Raw genomic sequence first — 15688 nt, 5'->3', positions numbered from 1 at the left:
ACCAGCACTGTAAAAGTGTTCCTATTTCTCCACATCCTCTCCAGCACCTGTTGTTTCCTGACTTTTTAATGATCGCCATTCTAACTGGTGTGAGATGGTATCTCATTGTGGTTTTGATTTGCATTTCTCTGATGGCCAGTGATGATGAGCATTTTTTCATGTGTTTTTTGGCTGCATAAATGTCTTCTTTTGAGAAGTGTCTGTTCATGTCCTTCGCTCACTTTTTGATGGGGTTGTTTGTTTTTTTCTTGTAAATTTGTTTGAGTTCATTGTAGATTCTGGATATTAGCCCTTTGTCAGATGAGTAGGTTGCGAAAATTTTCTCCCATTTTGTAGGTTGCCTGTTCACTCTGATGGTAGTTTATTTTGCTGTGCAGAAGCTCTTTAGTTTAATTAGATCCCGTTTGTCAATTTTGGCTTTTGTTGCCATTGCTTTTGGTGTTTTAGACATGAAGTCCTTGCCCATGCCTATGTCCTGAATGGTAATGCCTAGGTTTTCTTCTAGGGTTTTTATGGTTTTAGGTCTAACGTTTAAGTCTTTAATCCATCTTGAATTGATTTTTGTATAAGGTGTAAGGAAGGGATCCAGTTTCAGCTTTCTCCATATGGCTAGCCAGTTTTCCCAGCACCATTTATTAAATAGGGAATCCTTTCCCCATTGCTTGTTTTTCTCAGGTTTGTCAAAGATCAGATAGTTGTAGGTATGCGGCGTTATTTCTGAGGGCTCTGTTCTGTTCCATTGATCTATATCTCTGTTTTGGTACCAGTACCATGCTGTTTTGGTTACTGTAGCCTTGTAGTATAGTTTGAAGTCAGGTAGTGTGATGCCTCCAGCTTTGTTCTTTTGGCTTAGGATTGACTTGGTGATGCGGGCTCTTTGTTGGTTCCATATGAACTTTAAAGGAGTTTTTTCCAATTCTGTGAAGAAAGGCATTGGTAGCTTGATGGGGATGGCATTGAATCTGTAAATTACCTTGGGCAGTATGGCCATTTTCATGATATTGATTCTTCCTACCCATGAGCATGGAATGTTCTTCCATTTGTTTATGTCCTCTTTTATTTCGTTGAGCAGTGGTTTGTAGTTCTCCTTGAAGAGGTCCTTCACATCCCTTGTAAGTTGGATTCCTAGGTATTTTATTCTCTTTGAAGCAATTATGAATGGGAGTTCACTCATGATTTGGCTCTCTGTTTGTCTGTTATTGGTGTATAAGAATGCTTGTGATTTTTGTACATTGATTTTGTATCCTGAGACTTTGCTGAAGTTGCTTATCAGCTTAAGGAGATTTTGGGCTGAGACAGTGGGGTTTTCTAGATATACAATCATGTCATCTGCAAACAGGGACAATTTAACTTCCTCTTTTCCTAATTGAATACCCTTTATTTCCTTCTCCTGCCTGATTGCCCTGGCCAGAACTTCCAACATTATGTTGAATAAGAGTGGTGAGAGAGGGCATCCCTGTCTTGTGCCAGTTTTCAAAGGGAATGCTTCCAGTTTTTGCCCATTCAGTATGATATTGGCTGTGGGTTTGTCATAGATAGCTCTTATTATTTTGAAATACATCCCATCAATACCTAATTTATTGAGAGTTTTTAGCATGAAGGGTTGTTGAATTTTGTCAAAGGCTTTTTCTGCATCTATTGAGATAATCATGTGGTTTTTGTCTTTGGCTCTGTTTATATGCTGGATTACATTTATTGATTTGCGTATATTGAACCAGCCTTGCATCCCAGGGATGAAGCCCACTTGATCATGGTGGATAAGCTTTTTGATGTGCTGCTGGATTCGGTTTGCCAGTATTTTATTGAGGATTTTTGCATCAATGTTCATCAAGGATATTGGTCCAAAATTCTCTTTTTTTGTTGTGTCTCTGCCTGGCTTTGGTATCAGGATGATGCTGGCCTCATAAAATGAGTTAGGGAGGATTCCCTCTTTTTCTATTGATTGGAATAGTTTCAGAAGGAATGGTACCAGTTCCTCCTTGTATCTCTGGTAGAATTCGGCTGTGAATCCATCTGGTCCTGGACTCTTTTTGGTTCGTAAGCTATTGATTATTGCCACAATTTCAGCTCCTGTTATTGGTCTATTCAGAGATTCAACTTCTTCCTGGTTTAGTCTTGGGAGAGTGTATGTGTCAAGGAATTTCTCCATTTCTTCTAGATTTTCTAGTTTATTTGCATAGAGGTGTTTGTAGTCTTCTCTGATGGTAGTTTGTATTTCTGTGGGATCGGTGGTGATATCCCCTTTATCATTTTTTATTGCATCTATTTGATTCTTCCTTTTTTCTTTATTAGTCTTGCTAGCGGTCTATCAATTTTGTTGATCCTTTCAAAAAATCAGCTCCTGGATTCATGAATTTTTTGAAGGGTTTTTTTGTCTCTATTTCCTTCAGTTCTGCTCTGATTTTAGTTATTTCTTGCCTTCTGCTAGCTTTTGAATGTGTTTGCTCTTGCTTTTCTAGTTCTTTTAATTGTGATGTTAGGGTGTCAATTTTGGATCTTTCCTGCTTTCTCTTGTGGGCATTTAGTGCTATAAATTTCCCTCTACACACTGCTTTGAATGTGTCCCAGAGATTCTGGTATGTTGTGTCTTTGTTCTCATTGGTTTCAAAGAACATCTTTATTTCTGCCTTCATTTCGTTATGTACCCAGTAGTCATTCAGGAGCAGGTTGTTCAGTTTCCATGTAGTTGAGCGGTTTTGAGTGAGATTCTTAATCCTGAGTTCTAGTTTGATTGCACTGTGGTCTGAGAGATAGTTTGTTGTAATTTCTGTTCTTTTACATTTGCTGAGGAGAGCTTTACTTCCCAGTATGTGGTCAATTTTGGAATAGGTGTGGTGTGGTGCTGAAAAAAATGTATATTCTGTTGATTTGGGGTGGAGAGTTCTGTAGATGTCTATTAGGTCCGCTTGGTGCAGAGCTGAGTTCAATTCCTGTGTATCCTTGTTGACTTTCTGTCTCGTTGATCTGTCTAATGTTGACAGTGGGGTGTTAAAGTCTCCCATTATTAATGTGTCGGAGTCTAAGTCTCTTTGTAGGTCACTCAGGACTTGCTTTATGAATCTTGGTGCTCCTGTATTGGGTGCATATATATTTAGGATAGTTAGCTCTTTTTGTTGAATTCATGCCTTTACCATTATGTAATGGCCTTCTTTGTCTCTTTTGATCTTTGTTGGTTTAAAGTCTGTTTTATCAGAGACTAGGATTGCAACCCCTGCCTTTTTTTGTTTTCCATTTGCTTGGTAGATCTTCCTCCATCCTTTTATTTTGAGCCTATGTGTGTCTCTGCACATGAGATGGGTTTCCTGAATACAGCACACTGATGGGTCTTTGCTCTTTATCCAATTTGCCAGTCTGTGTCTTTTAATTGGAGCATTTAGTCCATTTACATTTAAAGTTAATATTGTTATGTGTGAATTTGATCCTTTCATTATGTTAGCTGGTTATTTTGCTCGTTAGTTGATGCAGTTTCTTCCTAGTCTTGATGGTCTTTACATTTTGGCATGATTTTGCAGCGGCTGGTACCAGTTGTTCCTTTCCATGTTTAGCGAGTGCTTCCTTCAGGCTCTTTTAGGGCAGGCCTGGTGGTGACAAAATCTCTCAGCATTTGCTTGTCTGTAAAGTATTTTATTTCTCCTTTGCTTATGAAGCTTAGTTTGGCTGGATATGAAATTCTGGGTTGAAAATTCTTTTCTTTAAGAATGTTGAATATCGGCCCCCACTCTCTTCTGGCTTGTAGGGTTTCTGCCGAGAGATCCGCTGTTAGTCTGATGGGCTTCCCTTTGAGGGCAACCCGACCTTTCTCTCTGGCTGCCCTTAACATTTTTTCCTTCATTTCAACTTTGGTGAATCTGACAATTATGTGTCTTGGAGTTGTCCTTCTCGAGGAGTATCTTTGTGGCGTTCTCTGTATTTCCTGAATCTGAACGTTGGCCTGCCTTGCTAGATTGGGGAAGTTCTCCTGGATAATATCCTGCAGAGTGTTTTCCAACTTGGTTCCATTCTCCTCATCACTTTCAGGTACACCAATCAGACATAGATTTGGTCTTTTCACATAGTCCCATATTTCTTGGAGGCTTTGCTCATTTCTTTTTATTTTTTTTTCTCTGAACTTCCCTTCTCACTTCATTTCATTCATTTCATCTTCCATCGCTGATACCCTTTCTTCCAGTTGATTGCATTGGCTCCTGAGGCTTCTGCATTCTTCACGTAGTTCTTGTGCCTTGGTTTTCAGCTCCATCAGCTCCTTTAAGCACTTCTCTGTATTGGTTATTCTAGTTATACATTCTTCTAAATTTTTTTCAAAGTTTTCAACTTCTTTGCCTTTGGTTTGAATGTCCTCCCGTAGCTCAGAGTAATTTGATCGTCTGAAGCCTTCTTCTCTCAGCTCGTCAAAGTCATTCTCCATCCAGCTTTGTTCCGTTGCTGGTGAGGAACTGCGTTCCTTTGGAGGAGGAGAGGCGCTCTGCTTTTTAGAGTTTCCAGTTTTTCTGTTCTGTTTTCTCCCCATCTTTTTGGTTTTATCTACTTTTGGTCTTTGATGATGGTGATGTACAGATGGGTTTTTGGTGTGGATGTCCTTTCTGTTTGTTAGTTTTCCTTCTAACAGACAGGACCCTCAGCTGCAGGTCTGTTGGAATACCCTGCCATGTGAGGTGTCAGTGTGCCCCTGCTGGGGGGTCCCTCCCAGTTAGGCTGCTCAGGGGTCAGGGGTCAGGGACCCACTTGAGGCAGTCTGCCCGTTCTCAGATCTCCAGCTGCATGCTGGGAGAACCACTGCTCTCCTCAAAGCTATCAGACAGGGACATTTAAGTCTGCAGAGGTTACTGCTGTCTTTTTGTTTGTCTGTGCCCTGCCCCCAGAGGTGGAGCCTACAGAGACAGGCAGGCCTCCTTGAGCTGTGGTGGGCTCCACCCAGTTCGAGCTTCCCTGGCTGCTTTGTTTACCTAATCAAGCCTGGGCAATGGCGGGTGCCCCTCCCCCAGCCTCGCTGCTGCCTTGCAGTTTGATCTCAGACTGCTGTGCTAGCAATCAGCGAGACTCCGTGGGCGTAGGACCCTCCGAGCCAGGTGCAGGATACAATCTCGTGGTGGGCCGTTTTTTAAGCCCGTCGGAAAAGTGCAGTATTCGGGTGGGAGTGACCCGATTTTCCAGGTGCGTTCTTCACCCCTTTCTTTGACTCGGAAAGGGAACTCCCTGACCCCTCGCGCTTCCCAAGAGAGGCAATGCCTCACTCTGCTTCTGCTCGCGCACGGTGCGCGCACCCACTGACCTGCACCCACTGTCTGGCACTCCCTAGTGAGATGAACCCGGTACCTCAGATGGAAATGCAGAAATCACAGTCTTCTGCGTCGCTCACGCTGGGAGCTGTAGACCGGAGCTGTTCCTATTCGGCCATCTTGGCTCCTCCCCCAATTTTTTTTTTTTTTTTTTTTTTTTTTTTGAGAGTCTCACTCTGTTCCCCAGGCTGGAGTGCAGTGGCTCGATCTTGGCTCACTGCAACCTCAGCCTCCTGGGTTCAAGTGATTCTCCTGCCTCAGCCTCCCAAGTAGTTGGGAGTACAGGTGCCTGCCACCATGTCCGGCTAATTGTTGTATTTTTTTTTTTTTTTTTTTTTTTAGTAGAGATGAGGTTTCACCATCTTGGCCAAGCTGGTCTTGAACTCCTGACCTCAGGTGATCCACCCGCCTCGGCCTCCCAAAGTGCTAGGATTACAGGTGTGAGCCACCGTGCCCGGCCTATAATTTTTAAAAACCGTGTTTTTTATTTTAAAAGTAGTGTTTAATCGTTGTAGAAAATTTGGAAAATGGAGAAAATAGAAGAAAATTAAAATCCTTAATGTTAAGTGATCCCACTATTCAGAGATATATACAACTAACATTTTGCTTATTTTTTTTAGTCTTTTTACTGTATAGTTAGAAAAATAGTTGGACTCACACTATAAATCTAATTTTAAAGAATAAATAGGCTGGGCACGGTACTTCTCTTGCAGTTTGTTACTGGCAAGTAAGCAGTATTTTTATGATAATATGGAAATAATTTAATATATTGTTTTTGTGGCTTAGAGATAACTAAAACGAGGAATCATTACTCTGAATTGTCAATAACTTACCACTCTTCCCACTGTTTTTGGTATTAAAGATTTGTTTTGGTATTAAAGATAAGACATTTATAGTAGTGCCTGTAATCCTAGCACTTTGAGAGGCTGAGGTGGGCAGATCACTTGAGCTCAGGAGTTTGGGACCAGCCTGGGCAACATGGCGAAACCGTCTCTACAAAAATACAAAAATTATCTGGGCATGGTGGCGCATGCCTGTGGTCCCAGCTACTCAGGGGTCTTAGGTGGGAGGATCACTTGAGCCTGGGAGGTGGAGATTGCAGTGAGCTGAGATTGCGCCACTGCACTCTAGCTGGGGTGACAGTGTGAGACCCTGTCTCAAAAAATAATAATAATAATAAAAAATAATAAGTAAATAAGACATAACTATTAACAGGTTATAGACTAAAAATATAAAAGAAAAACTTTTTTTGTTTTTGTTTTTTGTCTCTGAATGCCAAGAAATACTCAGAGGCTTGAATAACTTAATAAAAAGGATGAAAAAATAATTATATTTTTTATGTAAGAAAGTTGATAATTTGACAATTCAGATAGGAGAAAAAAAACCACTTCCAATCTGTATTCCTAAAAATAATCACTGATAACATTTTTGTTATTCTTCTAGAATTTTTAACACATATACAGTTTTTACTTTTAAAACCATTGTTATTTTATAACTTTTTGAATTTAGCAATATGTTACTAAATTGTTCAATTTATAGATCTATGTAATTTTTAATGGCTATCTAGTTTTATTTTTAGGGACTTCCTTTAATTGATTCTTTATTGCTAAATTTTCCTATTTATGAATAAGGAATATTTTGTGCTTCTATCTTTGTGGGACAGTCTGATTATAGAGGATAAATTCTTAGGATATTTTTGTGTATGAGAATATATAAATTTTTATAATCTTGATATATATTCATTTATCTTCTAGAAGGGTATTGATGTCAGTAGAGAATGAGAGAACGTACTCCTTTTATCAGCACAGGGTATAGTCATTTTTACTTTTTTTTTTTTTTTGAGACGGAGTCTCGCTCTGTCGCCCAGGCTGGAGTGCACTGGCGCCATCTCGGCTCACTGTAAGCTCCACCTCCTGGGTTCACGCCATTCTCCTGCCTCAGCCTCCCAAGTAGCTGGGACTATAGGCACCCGCCACCATGCATGGCTAATTTTTGTATTTTTAGTAGAGACGGGGTTTCACCTTGTTAGCCAGGGTGGTCTCGATCTCCTGACCTTGTGATCTGCCTGCCTTGGCCTCCCAAAATGCTGGGATTACATGTAGGCGTGAGCCACCGCACCCAGCCCATTTTTACTTTCATATAATTTATTTTATATAGTTTTTTATGTGTGGTATGAATTACCTATCTTTATTATTTGGTATTCCACAATCATTTTTAAAAATTCAGTTTTAAGTGTTGTTTATATATTAGGGGTATTAACTCTGCAAATAGTTTTCTTGGTGTATCAAAGTTAAATATAGAGATTTCCATGTAATTTAAATTTATAACTTGAAAGTTTTAAATTACCGTATTGCCAAATTGATTATCATTACTTCCCTTTGTGGTTTTTGTAAATCCTTCCCTACTCCTAAGATTTTATATATATGTTTATATAAATTTTTAAATGTAAGTTTTTATAATTTCTGTTTTTACATTCCAATTTTTAAACCATCCGGACCTTATTTTGGTTTATGTTGTCAAGTATATTTTTCTAAATGGTTTATACTTCAACACCATCTAGTGAATTATTATATTTTCCCCATGATTTGGTCAGTATGAGTCTTTAAGATGCAGAAATCAGTTATTCAAGTTTTTTAGTACTAAATTGTCTCTTAGGTGGCTGCTCCTATAGAGTAAAACACTAGAATTAGTAATATGCAAGGCTTCTCCACTTTAAATAGTACAGTCATTGTTAGCAATGCTGAAAAAGAGGTGTGCTATTTTTTAGTTATGAAGTGTGGCAAATCCACACTTGAATGGAGGTGAAAGATGTGGGTGAAGAGTAGAAGCCAAGGAAGCTGAGGGGAAACAACACGGAGCTAGCTTCACCCTTGGACTGAAGAATTCACCTTTCAACATTGAGTGTAATTAGAGCTCTATATTTTGAGTTCAAACTGAGAAAGTTTTAAGCTTTTTAAAATCTGAAATTTTACCTCGAACTCCCAGTCATTAGTATAGGTATAGTACTTGTCATTCAAAACCAAAAGTATAAATCGTTTTTCTTTTTTAATTTTTGGAAAATTCTGATTCTGTATTAGTTTATATTTAGATACTGAAGTATCTTTCTACAGGTCTGTAGTATAATTTAGTGCAACCTTACTGAAAAATCAAATGTGTTCCAATTGTTGAACCAAGAATTAATACAAAAAGTGATTTTTAAATATTTTTATAGTATTGACATTAATATTTTGTTGCTCTATAAGGCCATCTTAAATGTTTTACTGTTTCATTATCCCTTAAGAATCAGACTTGATGATTTCTTTCTTTCCTTTTTTTTTTTTTGAGAAAGAGTCTTGCTCTGTTTCTCAGGCTGGATCTCGGCTCACTGCAACCCCCGCCTCCCAGGTTCAAGTGATTCTCCTGCCTAAGCCCTCCCAAGTCGCTGGGATTACAGGCACTTACCACCATGCCCAGCTAATTTTGTATTTTTAGTAGAGATGGAGTTTCACCATGTTGGCCAGGCTGGTCTCGATCTCCTGACCTCAAGTGATCCACCTGCCTCAGCTTCCCAAAGTGCTGGGATTACAGGCGCGAATCACTGTGTCCGGCTGATTTCTTTTTTTTTTTCTTTTCTTTTTTTTTTTTTTTGAGATGAAGTCTTGCTCTATTGCCCAGGCTGGAGTGCAGTGGTTGATCTCAGCTCACTGCAACTTCCACCTTCTGGGTTCAAGCGATTCTCCTTCCTTAGCCTGCAATTACAGGTGCACACATCACTTCGCCTGGCTAATTTTTGTATTTTTAGTAGAGACGGGGTTTCACCATGTTGGCCAGTCTGGTCCCTACTGATCTCAAGTGATCTACCAGCCTCGACCTCCCAAAGTGCTGGGATTACAGGCGTGAGCCACCGCGCCTGGCCAATTACTTTTTAAATAAAATAGAAATATGCCATTTTTGTTTACTGTAATTTTATACTGTATAATCTAAGTGTCATAATATTCAACCAAAGACTTTTATTTATTTTTCTCATATATACTTATGCCTGATGAATTATGATCTTAACATGATCAGATCTGATTATATAAGTATGGGGCCAGCCATATTTATTCATAGTGTAGGAAAAGAGGAATAAGGTTTCAGGAATGGTTTATCAGCTTATAGAATAATTTTCATTAAGATGTTAAAACTAGAGGATCTTCTGAATTTTTAACTTACCGTTCAAAATTTACTTGTGTGGAGGACATTAGATTGATCATATTGATATTGAAATACTGTGCTATAATTTGTATAAAAATCAATGTCAACATTTATTTTCTCATCTTGCCTTGAAAAAATAGTTACATTTAATTTGAAATTCGACATCATAGGAAATTCAGAATGGCTTGATTTTTATCCCTTTTTATGTTTGGTCACTTTATTAATTTTTTAGGCAAAAGTTAAATCTATAAATTAACTAATGTTGAATTTTATTTCAACTTACAAAGAGATATAGCCAGGTCTTCTGTATATATTCTCTTGCTGTTAGTAGGAACTGTTTATGCATTAGTGTCTTATAAGCAAGATTCAGGCATACTTTTAATATTGCCTTGGTTTACTAAAGTAAGCTCAAGAATTTCATCAGTAAACCAAACCAGACGACTTCCCAGATAGAAGAGAAAATTGCTGTTTTTAGGGATTCTTTCATATTGGATTGTTAAATGTTTTTTTCCCGGTGGATGTATACATATCAGTGATTTCAAATAGACAATCCTGGTGCATATTTTCAGCCATTTGTGTGTGTGTGTGTGTGTGTGTAAATGCATATCATAAAATGTATCATTTAAACAATTTTTAAGTGTACACTTTTGTGGCATTAAGTGCATTTGCATTAATGTGTGACTATCACCACCATCCATCTCCTGAATTTTTTCATCTTTCCCAACTGAAACTGTACTTTAAACACTAACTCCCCATCCTCCTTTCCCACCCGCTTCTAACAACCACCAATTTTATGTCTACGAATTTGACTACTCTAAGAACTTCATATAAGTGGAATCATACAATATTTGTCCTCTTGTGATTGCTTTATTTCACTTAGCATAAGGTCTTCTAGATTCATCCATTTTGTAGCACATATCAAAATTTGCTTCCTTTTTAAGGCTAAATAATACTCCCTTGGCTAAATAATAATCCAGCCATCTGTTGATGGACACTTGGGTTGCTTCTACCATTTGGCTATTGTGAATAATGCTGCTGGATGTGCAGATACTTCTTTGAGTCCGTGCTTTCAGTTCTTTTGGATATATACCCAGAAGTGGAATTGCCTGATCATATGATAATTCTGTATTGTAATTCTGTTAATTTTGTTGAGGAACCTGCATACTGTTTTCCACAGAGGCTGCATCATTTTACATTCCCAGCAGCAATTTCTCCACATCCTTGCCAATACTTGTAATTTTCTGTCTTTTGTTTTTTTGATTTTTTGCCAATAGTCATCTTAATGAGTGTGAAGTGGTTTTGATTGGCATTTCCCTAGTAAATGGTGATGTTGAGCATCTTTTCATGTGCTTATTGGGCATTTGTTTATCTTGTTTTTGGAGAAAGGTCTATTTCAATTGTTTGCCCATTTTTAATCGGGCTGTTGTTTTTTTTTTTTTTTTTTTTTTTGCTATGGGAATTCTTTGTATGTTCTGGATATCAATTTAGTGTCGTATTCAATAAATCATTGCCAAATCCAGTATTATGAAGCTTTTCCCTTATATTTTCTTCTAAGAGTTTTATAGTATCAGCTCTTACATTTAGTTCTTCAATCCATTTTGAGTTAGTTTTTAAGTAACTTAGTGTAAAGTAAGGGTCCAGCTTCATTTTCGTTGTAGTGAATATCCGGTTTTCCCAACACACTTCGTTGAAAAGACTGTCTTTTCCCCTTTGAATGTTGTTGGCACTCTAGTTGAAAATAATTTCATTATGTATGTGAGGGGTTATTTCTGGCCTCTATTCTGTTCTACTGGTTCATATGTCTCTTTTCTTGGCAGTATCACACTGTTTTGATTACCACAGCTTTGTAATAAGTTTTGAAATCAGGATATGTGAGTCTGCCACCTTTGTTCTTTTTTTTCTAGACTGTCTAGGCTATTTGAGGTTCAACTTTTTTTTTCAGTGACCTAAACTATGCTTTATGTTATAAATCATATTTTTAAGAAAGTATTTTAAATTTTATTCAGATGTTTGCAAGTATGTATTTAGTAATCTGTACACTAAACGTTCCTTTGTCATTTTTCTAATTTATCCAAAAAGCACTACAGCACCTCATTTTAAAAGCAATAGAATTTTTTTTTTGTATCAGTTTAATCATGATACATACACGGGCAAACTTTAGAAGAAATATTAATTTTCTTTTTGGTGTGTATAGAACTTGAGAAGTTGTAATTACATCCTCTACAGCCATGTACCCAAGATTAAATTTTCTACTGATGTGTTATGCATTATATGTTAGCCTTCCTGTGGCCTCATTATGTTAGATGATGTTTGAAAAATATATTTGATATTCTGAATATCAAATCAAAGAGGAACATAAAGAATTTTTCAGTTTTTCCACTATAAAAAAAACAAACCTTTAGGGCCTAGATATTTTTCACAAACAAGGAAATCATTTGGATTACATGTCAGAGCATGTATTGCTTGAATTAGTCAATCGAATATTAATCTATTCAACAAACATTTAATGAATGTCTACTCCAGGCATTTTGCTAGCCCCAGGGATATAGATGTAAATATGACTTGTTTGGGCCCTCAAATCAGCCCCACTTCAATAGAGAGCCACATGAAAGCAAATAATTGTAAATGTAGCATGCTAAATGCAATATTGAGGTATGTGCTGTGGCCAGTTGCAAGCATAGTATAGCTTATGGAAATGTGGAGGGGTGTCTCGGGGAAGCTTGCTAACTAATCACAAAGCAACTTACGGTAATGAATTGGAGTTTTGTAGACTAAAAAGTGTCGTGTTGTCATTGTCCTAGAGTTGGATATATTCCTACCCTAACTTAGAACTTGAAATTTATCTGTCACAAATATCTTTCTTTCATGATTACAATGTATTAAGATATAAACTCTTAGTTCCAGGGTCCCACATGGTGGGTTTGCTAATATCATGGGTGGAAGTGGATTGCAAAACTTTACAATTGCTGCTGTGCCATATACTCCAAATCTTTTACCAACTTCAAGCACGTGGTATGTTGACTTGGTTTATTTAAATGCTTTACAAATTGTTTTGATTAATTTTGAATGATCAGAGGTCTAACTGTTGCTGCATTGAGAGGAAAACCTCAGCTGTGATCTCTCTCCAAGATTTTGGAATCATTGATGAGTAATTATGTAGTTTTTTGTGCCCCTGTTTTTGGTAGGGAAAATGTTTGAGGAAACCCTAACTCCCTACAATTTAATTGACTATAGTTCAAGTATCACTAAAGTTACACTATCATAAGTAGCACTGAGTTACACACCATCACTTCAAACTAAATTACCCTATTGCTTATTTATTTTAAGCTAAAAGGAACGTATTTTCTTCCACTGCATTTGCATGCTGAAAGAAACTGCAATGCAGCAGATTTTTTCTTCTTTTTAAATACCACTTTAGGGTTTTTCAATCTGAATGCAAATTTGGGAGGATGATTTTATGTTAATTATGAGTAGTGTTTTCACTGCTAGACAAAACAATCAGAAATTTTATAGATTTCCTGTTTAATGGTGGCGTATTTTTCTTTTAAAGCATCAACATGCTCAAGTTACCTGAATACCCAAGTAAAGAAATACTCAAGGACAGACTTCTTGTGGCACTACATTGTGGCAGCTATGGTTACACAATGGCATAATGAAGTCTGGAAAACTCCTCTGACTACTGATGCACAATTCAGAATGGCAGAAGTAATTTGGGAAAATGTCAACAAAAAAGCAGCCTAAATGCAACCCATAGGCAGGGCTGATGCTTCCAATTTATAAAGGATCATCAGGTTTTCTGTTTCTCTCTTTTCCCTTTTATGTTTTCTCTGTGATACAATTAGAAAATATAAAATCACAGTAGATTTTATTTTTTAAAATGCTAACTGAAAGTAATAGAGACTGTCCTTTTTCATAATTAATTTTATCCAAGATTGTATTAAGGCAAAATCTGATTCTACATTCCACCTCTGCTATGTAACTGTCTTGTTAAAAGGGTGTTTTCTCCTAATTTCTGATATATTATATGAGGTCATCCAGCTGGTATGTTCTTTTGCATGTAAACTGACATTTATATTTTAGAAAACTATTGTATAGAATGGATTAATTTAGATTGTCTATAAAGCCACAAATACGTATTTTGCCACAGTGTATTCTATATTGCAATGTTTTTTTAGCATTTTAATATTTTAATATATATTGTAAAATTTAGACTGATGATACTAACAGTTGATGAAATGACATATAATTTATATATTAAAGCTTACACTATATTGTATGAATTATTTGCATCTTTCAGTGCAGTTTTCCATATGTATATATTATGGTCTCAATGTTTTTCTTATGCCTCATTTTAATTTATAATGAAGGTAAAATTAAAATGTATTTTACCACATTTCTTTTCATTACTTTTATCTGTGAGCTCTGACACATCTGAAAAAGTAATCTGATGTGCAAATTATAATTTAAATATGTTAATTTTTTTGCTTCTTAAATTTGCTTTTCATCATTAAAATGTCAAGTTCAAGTGATATGTGCCTAATATCACTTGGATGTTGGTGGGTTTTCGAATTTTTGGGTGGTTAATCAGTTTTATTTTGAAAAGACGTACTTGAATAGTTACAGCATATGTTTGAACAGGAAGTAGGAACATGCATACGCGAAGAAATGCTAACGGAAGGATTTGTAATGTTTAGGATCTTCCCTTGGAAACTAAAAATAGAATATTAATGACATTACTGTTTGTAGAATGACATATGCAGATTTTCTCATAAGCAGTCATTATGTTTGCCAGTAATGTTTGAGAGACATGTAAGTTGAAAGTTTTGCTAAATTATAAAGCTCCTTTAATTCATTGGTTTTGGTTCTCTTGTTCTCTTGTCTTTTCTAAATGTTAACAAAATATGTCTTAACAGATTACATGAAATTTAGGAATTATTTAAAAGTTTACCATTAGCTCTAAAATTAAGATTCAGATGCTTTATTTATAGTAACTGAAGCTAATAATGTTTTATGTTTTGATTTTTTGAAATTTAATTGTAGATGTCACTGCCTTCTGAGTTTTCAAATAGATAACCACCTTTAATATTACACTGCTTATAATACTAATGTTTACAGATATGTTTCTGTTTATAACCATACAATACATTGGCTTTGTCATATTAGTTTTTTTTGCAAGTAGTTATGTAAAAGAGATAGATAATAAAATATTAAATAACTGAGTGTGGTGGCTTATGTCTGTAATCTCAGCATTTTGAGAGGCTGAGGTGGGAGAATTGCTTAAGCCCAGAAGTCAAGACCAGCCTAGACAACATAGGAAGACCCCATCTCTACAAAAAAATAAAAATAAGCTGGGCATGGTGGCATGTGCCTGTGGTCGGAAGGCTAGGTGCGAGATCGCTTGAGCCCAGGAGGTCAAGGCTGTAATGAGCCATGATCATGTGACTGCACTCCAGCCTGTGAGACTTTGTCTCAAAAAATATATATATATGTATATACTCATATACATATATATGTGTATATATTCATATACATATGTGTGTGTATATTCATATACATATGTGTGTGTATATTCATATACATATGTGTGTGTATATTCATATACATATGTGTGTGTATATTCATATACATATGTGTGTATATTCATATACATATGTGTGTGTATATTCATATACATGTGTGTGTATATTCATATACACATGTGTGTGTATATTCATATACACGTGTGTGTATATTCATATACACGTGTGTGTATATTCATATACACGTGTGTGTATATTCATATACACGTGTGTGTATATTCATATACACGTGTGTGTATATTCATATACACGTGTGTGTATATTCATATACACGTGTGTGTATATTCATATACACGTGTGTGTATATTCATATACACGTGTGTGTATATTCATATACACGTGTGTGTATATTCATATACACGTGTGTGTATATTCATATACACGTGTGTGTATATTCATATATGTGTGTGTATATTCATATACATATATGTGTGTATATATTCATATACATATATGTGTGTATATATTCATATACATATATGTGTGTATATATTCATATACACGTGTGTATTCATATGCACGTGTGTATATATTCATATACACGTGTATTCATATGCACGTGTGTATATATTCATATACACGTGTATTCATATGCACGTGTATATATATTCATATACACGTGTATTCATATGCACGTGTGTATATATTCATATACACGTG

General features: G+C 36.3%; 1 protein-coding gene across 13 annotated transcripts in view; it reads left to right on the top strand.

Moving 5' to 3' along the window:
* HACE1 (HECT domain and ankyrin repeat containing E3 ubiquitin protein ligase 1) overlaps positions 1-14668 on the top strand; it is a 135164-nt gene extending 120496 nt beyond the window's left edge. For 8 of the 13 annotated variants that reach the window (XM_055391233.2, XM_055391238.2, XM_055391235.2 and 5 more), the window contains 2 exons: positions 12334-12461; positions 13000-14668. In XM_055391233.2, coding sequence (XP_055247208.1) covers positions 12334-12461; positions 13000-13190 — 319 coding nt within the window. In that variant the 3' untranslated portion in view covers positions 13191-14668. The remainder of the gene's footprint in view (positions 1-12333; positions 12462-12999) is intronic. The other 5 variants (XM_019030126.4, XM_004044479.5, XM_063707795.1 and 2 more) reach the window with 1 other exon arrangement.
* The last annotated feature ends 1020 nt before the right edge of the window (positions 14669-15688 follow it).

This window comes from Gorilla gorilla, chromosome 5 (assembly GCF_029281585.2).
Source record: "Gorilla gorilla gorilla isolate KB3781 chromosome 5, NHGRI_mGorGor1-v2.1_pri, whole genome shotgun sequence".
Taxonomy (NCBI): domain Eukaryota; kingdom Metazoa; phylum Chordata; class Mammalia; order Primates; family Hominidae; genus Gorilla; species Gorilla gorilla.
The sequence above is the reverse complement of the archived record's forward strand: the minus strand, read 5'-3'. Positions and strand labels throughout refer to the sequence as shown.